The following is a 13,161-nucleotide window of genomic DNA, read 5'->3' as shown; positions in this document are numbered from 1 at the left end:
AGGTTTTGACCCTATCCACTGAGGCCTGTCTACTGCGGCCAAAACACGCCTTTACAAGGTGTCAAAAGCGTTCCACAGGGATGCTGGCCCATGTTGATGCCATTGCTTCCCACAGCTGTGTCAAGTTGGCTGGATGTCCTTTGGATGGTGGACCATTCTTGATACACACGGGAAACTGTTGAGCGTGAAAAACCCAGCAGCGTTCCCGTTCTTGACACAGACCGGTGTGCCTGGCACCTACTACCATACCCCGTTCAAAGGCACTTAAATATTTTGTCTTGCCCATTCACATGTCTCAATTGTGTCAAGGCTTACAAATCCTTTAACTTGTCTCTTCCCCTTCATCTACAATGATTGAAGTGTATTTAACAAGTGACATCAATAAGGGTTCATAGCTTTCACCTGAAATCACCTGGTCAGTCTGTCATGTAAAGAACAGTTTGTTTTGTATACTCAGTGTATGTTGATAACTGGTAGAAATAAATATAATTTCTATTTACATGAAATTTCTTGCAAAAATAAAACACCATATTAAATAAACAAAAATACCATCAATTTCCTTATGCAAACCATATCGGAGACTCAGAGCAGACAAAATAATGGTACAATTACATCTAAACGGTTTTAAATGTAATTTGATACATGTCAGGGTTAATTTGCTAATCGATGGCCATAATATTGGGTTAAATGACATTCATTAGACCTATGATTCATTATTTGCCAGCAGCATACCACCCTGCAGCCCACTGCTGGCTTGCTTCTGAAGCTAAGCAGAGTTGGTCCTGGTCAGTCCCTGGATGGGAGACCAGATGCTGCTGGAAGTGGTGTTGGAGGGCCAGTAGGAGGCACTCTTTCCTCTGGTCAAAAAATATCCCAATGCCATAGGGCAGTGATAGGGGACATTGCCCTGTGTAGGGTGTCGTCTTTCTGACGGGACACTAAATGGGTGTCATGACTCTCTGAGGTCATTAAAGATCCCATGGCACTTATCGTAAGAGTAGGGGTGTTAACCCCGGTGTCCTGGCTAAATTCCCAAGATGTCCCTCATACCATCACGGTCACCTAATCATCCCCAGCTTACAATTGGCTCATTCATCCCCCTGCAACTATTCCCCAGGTCGTTGCTGTAAATGAGAACGTGGGGAGTTTCTCCCATTCTTTTCTGCAGCCCAGACAAATGCAAAGTAGTGTAAATATATTGCTGTCAAGTTATGAGTGCATTTCCCATTACTTTGGGTTGTGTAATTATATTATAATTCTCACATGAATGTGATGCTGAATGTACATTCATGACTACAACCAGCTTTCCATCCAAACGTTTTATGCGAGTGAAGTACATGTCAGATAAAACATTTTATGGCAGGCCTGATGGAAACAGAACATTATTCTGTAGACTTTCCAAAAGTCCACAAAACAAAATAATCTAGACTAGATGGGATCTTTAGTGTCATTAAAATGAATTATGCGAGAAATATAGGTGGAAACACTTATGTATAAATATTGATATAAAAACCAACATATCGAAGTAAACTTAAAATCACGCGATGACACTATAACTCGCCAGGAAAGCATGCAGTTCATTAGGATACAGATGAAATAAGTTATGAAAGCTTAATGCTGCTTTCCAATAAATATCGAGGGTCTTATTCTGGTGACATGATCATTGACGCCTGGCTGCCGTTCGACAAATAAAAATTATCTTGCTCTTTTGTCCATAATAATCTCATCATGTAGGCTTATACGTGCGCTCTAGCCAACAGCGCGCGCACTCACTATATAACACAATATTTTTTGTGAGGAAAAACATCAGTAGAGTTGAAAATGCGATGGAAACCCATGGAAACCTAGCTATTGTCACACAAAAATTATTATAATTTAGTAGAATAACAACATGTTACAATGCCTATGTGTAAAATTGATTTCTATGTCATTTAGAAACTAAATCGTCCGTGCACTGCACTGCGTTGTTCACCTTTTACTTAGTTGTTTCTGTGGGCTGTCCCTCATCAGCTCTGTAATCAATGTAATCACATAGTTCGCTTCTGCAGCCAGTTTTGTCAAACTACAGACATAAAGGTATGATGTTTTCATTAGAAGGAGCCATGCTGTTCGCAATTTCTCTCTCCTCTCTCTTGCTTCTCAAAAGTCTCTCACACTATCAGCTGCATGCGCAAGTGCAAGTAGCCTGGCTAGCTACTGCTCCCATGAGAACATTCAGGCAAATTACTAGACAGACTCAATGTACTCAATGTACATGGCGTGACAGCAGTACCGAAAGTTACAACAATTCTAGTACCGAACCGTTTTTCAAATTGTATCGGTAAAATGTGCAACACTCACTATTCCATATGTTAGCCTAGTAGACCCCCCCCTATCACTTTGAACCCCCAGAAAGGGTGGATTTTAAAGACTCACTCCAGTCTCCTTTTCACTTAATTTATCAACCGATTTACTTAACAAAAGATACATCTCAATAGGTGGTTCAGGTATGTCATGACACGGCTCAAGTGGGGAGGTGGGCTGCAAATTCGATCCGGGACCTGGGAAATAAAAATTGAGGCCCCCCCCATCTTGGCAGGGAAGAACACATTTTGCTGTTTTAAATCTAATTTCCTCCAATTCTACACATTTTGTCATGGAACTGAGAGAATTGTGGTTTTAAAAGCTACACTGAACAAAAATATAAATGCAACCTGTAAAGTGTTGACTTGTTTTATGAGCTGAAATTAAAGATCCAAGAAAATGTCCATGCGCTTATTTCTAATCAAATTTTGTGCAAAAATTTGTTTACATCCCTGTTCGTGAGCATTTCTCCTTTGCCAAGATAATCCATCCACCTGACAGGTGTGGCATATCATGAAGCCGATTAAAATGTGTAGTTATGTCACAACACAATGCCAAAGTTGAGGAAGAGTGCAATTGGCATGCTGACTGCAGGAATGTCCACCAGAGCTGTTGCCAGAAAATTGAATGTTCATTTCTCTACCATAAGCCACGATAATTTGGCAGTACATCCAACAGATCAGATCTAAAAACTCACATTTCTCAGGTCGCCCAAAAAAGTCACATACTGCAGCTTTAACTTTTCTAAATACCTCCTATCTGGTTTAACTGTTTGTTTACATATAAACCTTATTTATTTTTTGTCATTTTTAATTCATTGTTTTACACCTAGACGGTCTGCCCAAGACTTTTCTAGGCAGAAAAAAAACAAGTTGTCTAAAAAAAACACTATTTAGCTGAAAAAAATGTTTTTACCCTTAAGTATGTGTACATTACTGTATTTATACTTGGGATATTGTTTGACCAATTGTTTGATTGCTTGCCAACCCTGCCCGGGGTAGGGCTTCATCCTCTTGGTTACCGGTCCAACGCTCTTAACCACTAAGCTACCTGCCGGTTCCCCCGAAAGGGATGAGGGAGACATCTCACCAGATTGACCCTCTTGCACGAGGGATCCATGGCTTGGGGCGTGTTATACAGTATAGGCAGGCAAGGCTTACACCCGCAAATCTCTTATTTGCCTGTTAGGCGAGATTTAATATGTCTTCAGCGAATGACCCACACAAGGCCATTTCCCATAGTGAAATGTCTCCCTCAACTCCTTCAGAGAACTGGGGTTACATTCCATAACTAGGGCTCTGATGGTCATGGAATTTTGGATGATGGTAATTGGCAATATTTCCATTTTAAATACTTTCAAATAGAATGCGTCACATGTAATTGAACCCAGGTCTGAAACGTGGAAGGTTTCTAACCTTGCGATAACATCTTGATTTGAGTGTGGTTGATTTCTGACGCACCATCAACTATGTAGTTAGACTGTGGACGGATTCTGACCTAGAATTAGCTGCTTGGTCAGGTCCTTGATGTTGGCCGCCTGTTTCCTCTTCTGGGTATGCAACTCGTCCCTCTGCTCCTCCACATGGGTCTTCAGCTGGGCCGTCTCCATCTGCAGCGTGGCCCTCTCCGCCTGCAGAGCCTGGACCTCATCCTGCCGCAGGGCCTCCTCCTTCCGGAGACGCTCAGTCTGCAAAATACATTGAATATGCAAGTCAGATAATACAAGATAAACACACAAACAGAATCACATTTTTTAAGGGCAGGGGTGCTCAGCTCCAATTCTGAAGTTCTGCAATCCTATGGCCCTGTTTCCTAAATCATTAAAATGCTCATAGGAGCATTGTTATATCTGAGCTGTTTCTCAAAACCATTGTTACTAAACTTGTACCTAATCCAAATTATTGTAATTAAAGACTTGGGATACTCGTAGAACAGATAAGTGCATTGTTAAATTATGCTTTGCCCTCCCGCTAGAGGTTGATATTACCTTGGGAGTCCCGCGGGTCTTAAGGTTCCTGCGGGACTCCTACAGCAATGGGCGTGAAATTCTAAAGTAAATTTCGGGACAGGACGGGAAAGGAATGACAATCCACAGGAACGGGCAGTACAGGAATAATTTGCAACTTTAAAAAAATATATACCAGTCAAAAGTTTGGACAGATACTCATTCATTATTTTTTCCAATTGTGTACATTGTAGAATTATAGTGAAGACAAAAAAAACTATGAAATAACACATATGGAATCATGTAGTAACCAAAAAAGTGAAACAAATCCAAATATATTTTATATTTGAGATTCTTCAAAGTAGCCACCCTACTACAGGTACTCAAGAAGGTGGTCTGATTTCATAACTACTAAAACAGGACCCAGGTGGTAAGTATAAAGATCCAGTCTATTTAAAAACTGGAGGCCTCATACACTTCAATGTTGTGATGCGAAAATCCTGGCGAAATGCATAGCACATAAAAAAGGTTTTACCAGTTCATCCTGATCAGACAGGTTTTTTACATGGACGATATATTGGAGATAAGTGCCGCAACGGTCTAAGACACTGCATAGCAGTGCAAGCTGTGTTGCTACAGATGCTGGTTCAATACCCGTGCAGCCCACCACACTGGCAACACTTTAAGGGGCATTGCACTAATAATGGCGCTGACTAGGGAAACGTTCCCGCTGTTCTTAGTGCCAGTCTGCACGTTCAAACTAAAACAATGTAACTACTAATGATATATTTATGCTTTCTTCAATAACATAATTATGAAAATACTCTTTCAAAATGCCGATGTTTATTTAGTTATGGATCCATAACGAATTACTATTGGGAATAAAAATTACTGAATTACAGAAATATCCTCTAATCCTCTATATGTATCACGTCATATTTTTCGATATACCATAGGCGACAAAAGTCTTACTGGTATTGAGTAATGTGCTGTTAAAAGTGGTGTAGGTCTTATTTATGTAAAGAGCATATTGAATTTAGAAGTAATTGGATTTGAAGCAATAGCCTACAACTATTTTAGCACCATTTCACGCTGCTCTGAGACAAGCATGGGGACTGGTCTTGATAATGAGATTTTTATTTTCACTTAATCTCCGTTTGGGTCCCGACCGTCACGTTGTACAGTGGCATATTTTCCGTTCCATCCTAACGGAAATCCAGAGGGTTTTTAGTTTTTCTTGGAATAGAAACACCATAATATTAATCAAATTAATTAAGCAAGTACCAGACAAAGGTTTGGACACACCTACTCATTCCAGGATTTGTATTTATTTTTTACTATGTTCTACATTGTAGAATAATAGTGAAGACATCACAACTATGAAATAACAAACATGGAATCAGTTAAGAACTAATTCTAATTTACAAGGACATCCTACTTCTTCCTCCCCGTCGGGGAATTGAACCCTGGTCTCCTGCGTGCTTGCATTCTCTAGTACAGCCACTATTGAAGACTATCAAATGCTTCTCAAAGATGCTCTCTGGTGGTCAAACTAGCATTAACTAGCATCAATAGTACCAGTGGTTCACTTAATGGCACTTAATTAACGTGCCATAGAATTCTGTGGCACCATGCAAGCTGCGCCACAGTACATTGCAACTTTTAACAGACAAACCACTGTATTTAGTCTAGGGTGTTAATAATTATTTTCTGATTTAAATTGATATATTAAGTTCTGAATCAAAAACAAAGGTTCTGTAATATTAACAGTAAAATAAAGATCTGTCGAGACCAAATACTTTACTCAATTTCAACTTATTTTTAGGGGAAATTGTGAGTTACTTAAAAAAATTGTCGGGGCCAAAACTATCACCACCACGTTTCCATTTCCTCTCTCTCCTTTATTCCTTTCTCGAGCGTGCAGAGGGGCTGTCAACCGTTTAGTGAAATAGGTTTTGTTGCAAAAACATGTTACTATCGATGTTCCCAAACATGTTACTATCGATGTTTCACTTGGTTTTCCAAATTAAGTACTGGGTAGCTGTAGGAACAGGGTTTGGAGAGCCCATGGCATATTAATAAATATCACCTGTTGCGCAGTGTGAGCATGCTCCTCAAACAGTGGTTGATGCATGGAGAGAAATAAGTGTTCTTATATTTATTTCTCAGCTGCTCATTTTAAGTACAGCTCCGCTATAACACCGAAATGGGCATCATTGAAAATTGGACCGGTAGGAAACCGTGTGGCCTCCATTCGCTATTCGAGTGCATGTCTTTTTCCCCTGCCCATTTGATAAATGGGCCACTCTAAATATTACATACTAGTAAAGACAAGATTAAATTGAGAATAGTCTGATGGGTGAACATATGGTCACTTGATGAGAGAACAGCTGTGCTGCCTGAGACAAGGAAAAGAGCACAAGGTTTTTTGCAAATTTATAATATCATCAATAGCCTATAGTTGCATCATGCAGCCCGTATATGTTTTGATTTCTAAGACATTCTAAGGTTTGTATCGTTCACAACTAAAGTTGCCAAATAACCCTAAGTCTAGCGTATAGGACCTGTTTCAAATGAGCACTTTTACGCTCAACAGTTCATACTGTATGTGCACTCGCTCCGGAATGGGAATAATATCCTTTGTATTTTTATTCAATTATATTTTTCTTACTATAAAAATAATATAATGTCTTGTCAGCTAAATGAACAAGCCTACAACCTGTCATGGAGCATAGCCAGATAACATACAGTACTGTTTTTCGTTAAATGTTTCTTCAGATCTGACCAAAATAAATAATGGATTTTTTGTGATGGTGTATATTTTCAGATTCAGAGTAAAAAACAATAATAGAAATATACACATAACAACTGTGGCAGTGATTAATAAATAAATGTCCATTGGGGTAGAGGCAGAGTAAAGACTGTTGAGGGGTTGGGGAGAATGACCATAGGGAGAGCAACATGACCCTTGAAGGAGTGTGGGGACCAAGTGAAATAAAAACAATAAAATACATCCATAGGGGGAGTAGCAGGGGGACCAGGCGTTCCACGGCGGTGGAGTTGTCTTACCAGGCTGTGATGCTGCCCGACAGTATGCTCTCGATGGTGCTACTGTAGAACACTGAGGGTCCTCAGGGACAGGCCGAATGTCTTCAGGATCCTGAGGTTGAAGAGTCGCTGTAGTGCCTTCTTCACAACGGTGTCCGTGTGATTAGAGCATTTCAGCTTCTCTGAGATGTGTATGCCGAGGAATTTGAAGTTATTGACCATCTCCACGACTGCCCTGTTGATGAGGATGAGGGCGTGTCCAGCCGGGTTCCTCCTGAAGTCCACAATCAGCTCCTTTGTTTTGCTAACGTTGAGGGAGAGGTTGTTTACCTGGTACCACGCAATCAGAGTGCCTACCTCCTCCTGTAGGCTGTCTCGTCATTGATGGTCATTGATGGTGATCTACTACTGTCGTGTCATCAGCGAACTCGATGATAGAGTTGGAACTGTGTGAGGCCATGCGGTCGTGGGTATACAGGGAATACAGGAGAGGACTGAGGACGCACCCTTGTGGGTCCACGTGATGATAATCAGTGTCGCGGAGGTAATGTTGCCTACCTTCACCACCTGGGGGTGGCCTGTCAGGAAGTGAGCTTTGTAATGAGCTTATAGGGAGGGCACTATGATATTGAAGACCGAGCTGTAGTCGATGAACAGCATCCTTACATATGCATTCATTTTGTACAGGTGGCTAAGGGCAGTGTGCAGTGTGCAGCGCAATGGCGATTGCATCGTTCGTGGATCTGTCAGTGCGGTAGCCGAATTGGAGAGGGTCGAGTGTGTTGGGGAGGGAGGCGATATGATCTTTGACTAGTCTCTTGAAGCACTTCATCATAACTGAAGTGAGTGCTACTGGTCGGTAGTCATTTAGTTCAGTTACTTTCCCTTTTTAGACATCTTGAAGCAGGTAGTTATAGCGGCCTGAGCTAGGGAGAGATTGAACATGTCCGTGATGTGGCTGGCTTTCTTTTTTTTATACCATGATCGTTATGAGCCCCTGCCATATAGGCCTTGTGTCCAACCCGCTGAATCGCTCCTCCACTTTGTCCCTATGCTTGTATTTCGCCATCTTGATTGATCTGCGTAAATCATATTTGTACTGTTTAACCAAACTATTGTCCCCGGTCCCCTTGCCCTGTTTATAAGCATAATCTCTTTCAGTTTTGCTTCAAGTAGATGTAGATGTTCCAAAGGTGCACATCAGCTGCTTGTATGCATAGAGGCCTGGAGATGCTAAACGTGTGTATGTTAATTAACGGTCAATTACCGTGAGACCGGCAGTCTGTTGCATAAAAATAACCGGCAGACAAAATGTCATGACCGCCACAGGCTATCTTACAAGAGCATTATCATCATGTGAACTAATTCACAGTACTATTCCAACCTCAGTATGGAAATATACAGTACCAGTCAAGAGTTTGGAGGCACCTACTCATTCAAGGGTAATAGTGAAGACATCAAAACTATGAAATAACACATGGAATCATGTAGTAAGCAAAAAAGTGTTAAACAAATCTAAATATATTTTATATTTGAGATTCTTCAAAGTAGCCACCCTTTGCCTTGACAGCTTTGCACACTTTTGTCATTCTCTCAACCAGCATCATGCGGCAGTCACCTGGAATGCATTTCAATTAACAGGTGTGCCTTGTTAAAAGTTAATTTGTGGAATTTCTTTCCTTCTTAATGCTTCCTTCAACCAGCTTCAGCTGGAATGCTTTTCCAACAGTCTTGAAGGAGTTCCCACATATGCTGAGCACTTGTTGGCTGCTTTTCCTTCACTCTGCGGTCCAACTCGTCGAAAACCATCTCAATTAAGTTGAGGTCGGATGATTGTGGAGGCCAGGTCATTTGATGCAGCAGTCCATCACTCTCCTTCTTGGTCAAATAGCCCTTACACAGCCTGGAGATGTGGTGGGTCATTGTCCTGTTGAAAAATAAATTATACTCCCACTAAGCGCAAACCAGATGGGATGACGTATCGCTGCAGAATGCTGTGGTAGCCATGCTGGTTTTTTGGTTACTCCATGATTCCATATGTGTTATTTCATAGTTTTGATGTCTTCACTATTATTCTACAATGTATAAAACAGTAAACAAAGAAAAAGCCTTGAATGAGTAGGTGTGTCCAAACTTTTGACTGGTACTGTATGTAAAACACAGGCAAATTACGTTTTCGAATGCAACGGGCCTTAAACAAAAAGGAAAGAATGGGAGCCAGTACTTTGTGGGCTCTTTCTCTGTAGGTAATATAATTTTGCTGCCCTTTTTGTAATGTGCGTGTGTGTTGTACTATGTTTTTCTCTTTCTATTCTGTTTTCTTCTGTTCTATTATAGTCAGTTTGATCATTGTTTTCTTTCCCCTGGGAAAAAATGTACTACCTGAAATTACCTTGAAAACCTCAATCAAAAATGACAAAAACATTGAAAACAACAGTCTGTGTTGTGTCAACTCACCTGGTCGGCCAGTGCTGTCTGCGTCTCGTCTAGGCGGCCCTGCAACTCCATGGAGTTGGTGCCCAGTCGGTCCAACTGGGCCTGTAGGCCATTGCTCTCCGACTGCAGCAGGGCGTTCTTGCTGCTTAGCTTCTCCGTGAAGCCCAGGAGCTCAGCCTCCCGCTCCCGGCTGCCTTGCACATCCAGCTGGAGGTCACAGATCTGGACGTTCACGCTCTCCACCTCCTCGCGTAGACTGACCATCTCATGCTCATCCCTGAGGAAGACACATTGCACATCACATTTTTTTCCTAATTATCTAGCAGACAATTATTTGTAGCGATTTACAGTCACAGCGCATTCAACTAAGGTAGGTGAGAAAACCACATTTCATACAAAATCACAGTCATTGCAAGTAAAGCTATCCTCAAAGAAGCTGTAAAGCTATCCTCAAAGAAGCTATCAGCAAAATCAGTGCTAGTAAGACACACACACACCATAAGTCAGTGTGCCCTTAGAAGTGTACGTGTGGATTAGTGCACAGGGATGTCAATATGGACAGTGACAGCCATTTCTCTTAAGTTGCTCCCTTTCCTATGGCCCATTTATTTGTCCTCAGAATGCTTTGACAGGTGAAAAAAATGGTATGGAAAGTCAACCTCTACTGTGTTGCGTTTCCCTTTACAGTGCTGTCGAATCAATGAGGATTGGGAGAGATAGGACAGGATGCCACTTCAGAGAATTGGCATTCATTCACAAGGTCACACACTAGAATCAGCCAAATGGTGCAGAGGCAAGCAATACAAGATCAACCGACTAGTCTGTCTGTGTGTGTGTGTGTGTACGTTTGTGTGTGGAGGGAATGTTATAGTGTGTGAGAGGGAAAACGAGTGTGACTGTCTTTGTTTGTCTGTGTGTGTGCACAAGTGTTGGCTCACTGTTGGTGCTGTTCCTCCAGTGCGTGTATCTCTCCCAGCTTGTCTCTCTGCCTCGCGATCTCAGCCTTCTGCCTGTTGATGATCTCTCTGTACTTGGAGAGCTCATCCTCCCAGCGAGGCCTCTCATCCTCCAGACACTTCACCTAGGACCCAGCACCGCGCATGCACAAGCGAGTGCACACACACACACACACACACACACACGAGAGAATCCCAATTTATACCTGGTGCTAACATGTGTCCTTTGTCCTGATCTTGTCCACATTCTGTTTGTGCCCACATTTTTTGAAAGGTGTCAGTGTTTTCCATATATGCATTTAGCAGCGGCGCACCTCCACTGCTAAATCGCAGCCGCCACTGCAATTTAAAAAATTATAATACAAATGACTTAATTTCAATAATTTTTGGGGGGTAAAACATTTTCAGTATAAACTTAAATGAGTAAAAACAGATATAAAGCATGTAGAATAGATAATGGAGCTATTTATTTTGTAATGACATCATCTTTGAGAACTAACAAATCATCCCCCCCAAAAAAATAGACAGTCAGGGAGATAAAAAAATTCCAGACATGTCATGGCATGGGGCCCCCCCATTGATTTTGTGATAATGTTTGAGTCACTCAGATAGCATAAGAACAAGGCATAAGCCATGGCAAAATGTGTATAATTGCAGGAAATTTGCTTTGAAACGGCAATTTTCTCTCATACCCATGACTAAATGTGTAGAATTACAGGAGAATAGCTTTAAAACTGTCAAATGTTCTCTCTGCCCAATGGCAAAATGTGTAGTATTGTAGGAAATTATATTTAAAACAGCAACATTTTCTCAGCAAAATGTTTTGTCTCCGGACGTAGTAAGGCAGACACATTTCAATACCATGTGTAAACATGACGGAACTTAATTAGATAGTGAATGGATTATCTTGATTGGATAATGAAAGCCACGTTAGTGCAAGGTGTAAATGAGGCTAGAGAGACAGACACACACACGCAGAGGCCAAGACACACACACACACCTTTGCCCGCAGAGTGGTCAGTTCATCCATTCCCTCATTGAATGTCCTCTTTAGGTCTTCTAGCTCCTTGGCCTTGGAACGGTGCATCTGTCAATTAAAGCAGAAGATTTGCTTGGTTAGCTAACAGTCTGAAAAGCTAGTGTTTCAAATCCAATTGCCACCTATTCGCGATGACGTTACAAAATGCTTTCTAGAATATGTACTAGAATATGTAAAGTAGTAAGAAGAATAGCTCATTTAGCATAATTTTAAGAATATTTTAAAGCTTTCCTATTTCTCAGTAGCCTGAAGTGACTTTGGGATATTACTCAAGCAATACGTGAAAGGTTTGAATCTGGAGAGCATAGGTGAGGTGAATGCAAACCAGCAATATCACTTCCAGTAAAGCAACATTAATCAAATCGAAGCTAAAACATCCTCATAAAAACAAACTTCCCAAAATACTACAAAATGTGCCCTTGAATTAAGTTGATATCCATGGCAACGGGGCATTGCATAAATGAGAAACAGCAGTTCTGAAGTGTTTTGAGTTGTGACCGATTGCTTAAATATTGATAATTTCTCTGAGATTTCTATGAAGTGTTAATCTTAAAAGAGGGCAGTGGATATGGGGCAGTGTGTAAGTGTATGTCGGTGTGTGTGTGTGTCTGTGTGTGTTGTGTTGGACCTCTAGCTGGTCTGTCTGTTCCTGTTTGTGTTTCTCCAGTTCGCCTTTGGTCTCGCGCAGCTTGGCGTCCAATTCGTTCGACTTGATCTCCTCTGACTCCTGAGAAAGTCAGGGGGGGGGGGTGTTAAAGAGAGAAAGCACAGAGAGGAACAGGGGGGAAGGAGCAACAGATGGAGTGAGAGAGGATGGGGATAGGAAAGGAAAGAAACAAGAAGTAAAGAGAAAAGAGATCGATTTAAGGGTAAGATCGTGTCAGAAAAACCAGTGATTTCCACAAGAAATAGAAAAAATAGCCAGCCTAGCGATGCCAGGCCAGGGGGGGTCTGGCCCAAGAAGCTCTATTTTGGTGGCTTCTGGTACACTCTAATGCCTTGATTACATCTGAAATACACAGCAAAATAATTTAATACTTTATAGTTCATCTCCAAGATTGGAAAAATGTGTTGTGGTATTGTGTCGAAAGACATGACTGTACAATTGAAATGAAAATGTATGAATTCAGTGAATTGTTAGTTGTTTTGGATATTGTCTTGGTCTAGTCCTACATGATCAGGAATAGTTTCCAAGTAGAACACGAAACCTTTTTCTAACATTTAACCTGTCTTCTCTTGAGATTAAAGTATATTTACAGTTTTACTGCCAAATATTTATTGCAACAATGAGGTTAGTTCTTCAAATAATATATTTTCTTAAAACAAAAGAAAATGGCGTAAATAGCCCACATTATCTTTAAAAATAAAAGGTTTTGTTTTTCTAGGTAGAGAAT

At 41.1% G+C, this 13,161-nt stretch overlaps 1 protein-coding gene across 2 annotated transcripts in view; it reads right to left on the bottom strand.

Moving 5' to 3' along the window:
• Positions 1-13,161, bottom strand: part of LOC139376476 (coiled-coil domain-containing protein 186) — a 110,873-nt gene that overhangs the window by 40,136 nt on the left and 57,576 nt on the right. For both annotated transcript variants that reach the window (XR_011627933.1, XM_071119109.1), the window contains exons 8-12: positions 12,396-12,494; positions 11,729-11,815; positions 10,711-10,853; positions 9,794-10,049; positions 3,841-4,030 (exon numbers count right to left, since the gene is read on the bottom strand). Coding sequence is in view for 1 of the 2 variants with exons in the window: in XM_071119109.1 (XP_070975210.1) it covers positions 3,841-4,030; positions 9,794-10,049; positions 10,711-10,853; positions 11,729-11,815; positions 12,396-12,494 (775 nt within the window). In the remaining variant the exon portion in view is untranslated. The remainder of the gene's footprint in view (positions 1-3,840; positions 4,031-9,793; positions 10,050-10,710; positions 10,854-11,728; positions 11,816-12,395; positions 12,495-13,161) is intronic.

Source organism: Oncorhynchus clarkii, chromosome 20, assembly GCF_045791955.1.
Source record: "Oncorhynchus clarkii lewisi isolate Uvic-CL-2024 chromosome 20, UVic_Ocla_1.0, whole genome shotgun sequence".
Lineage (NCBI taxonomy): Eukaryota > Metazoa > Chordata > Actinopteri > Salmoniformes > Salmonidae > Oncorhynchus > Oncorhynchus clarkii.
This window is presented reverse-complemented; position numbering and strand designations above follow the sequence as displayed.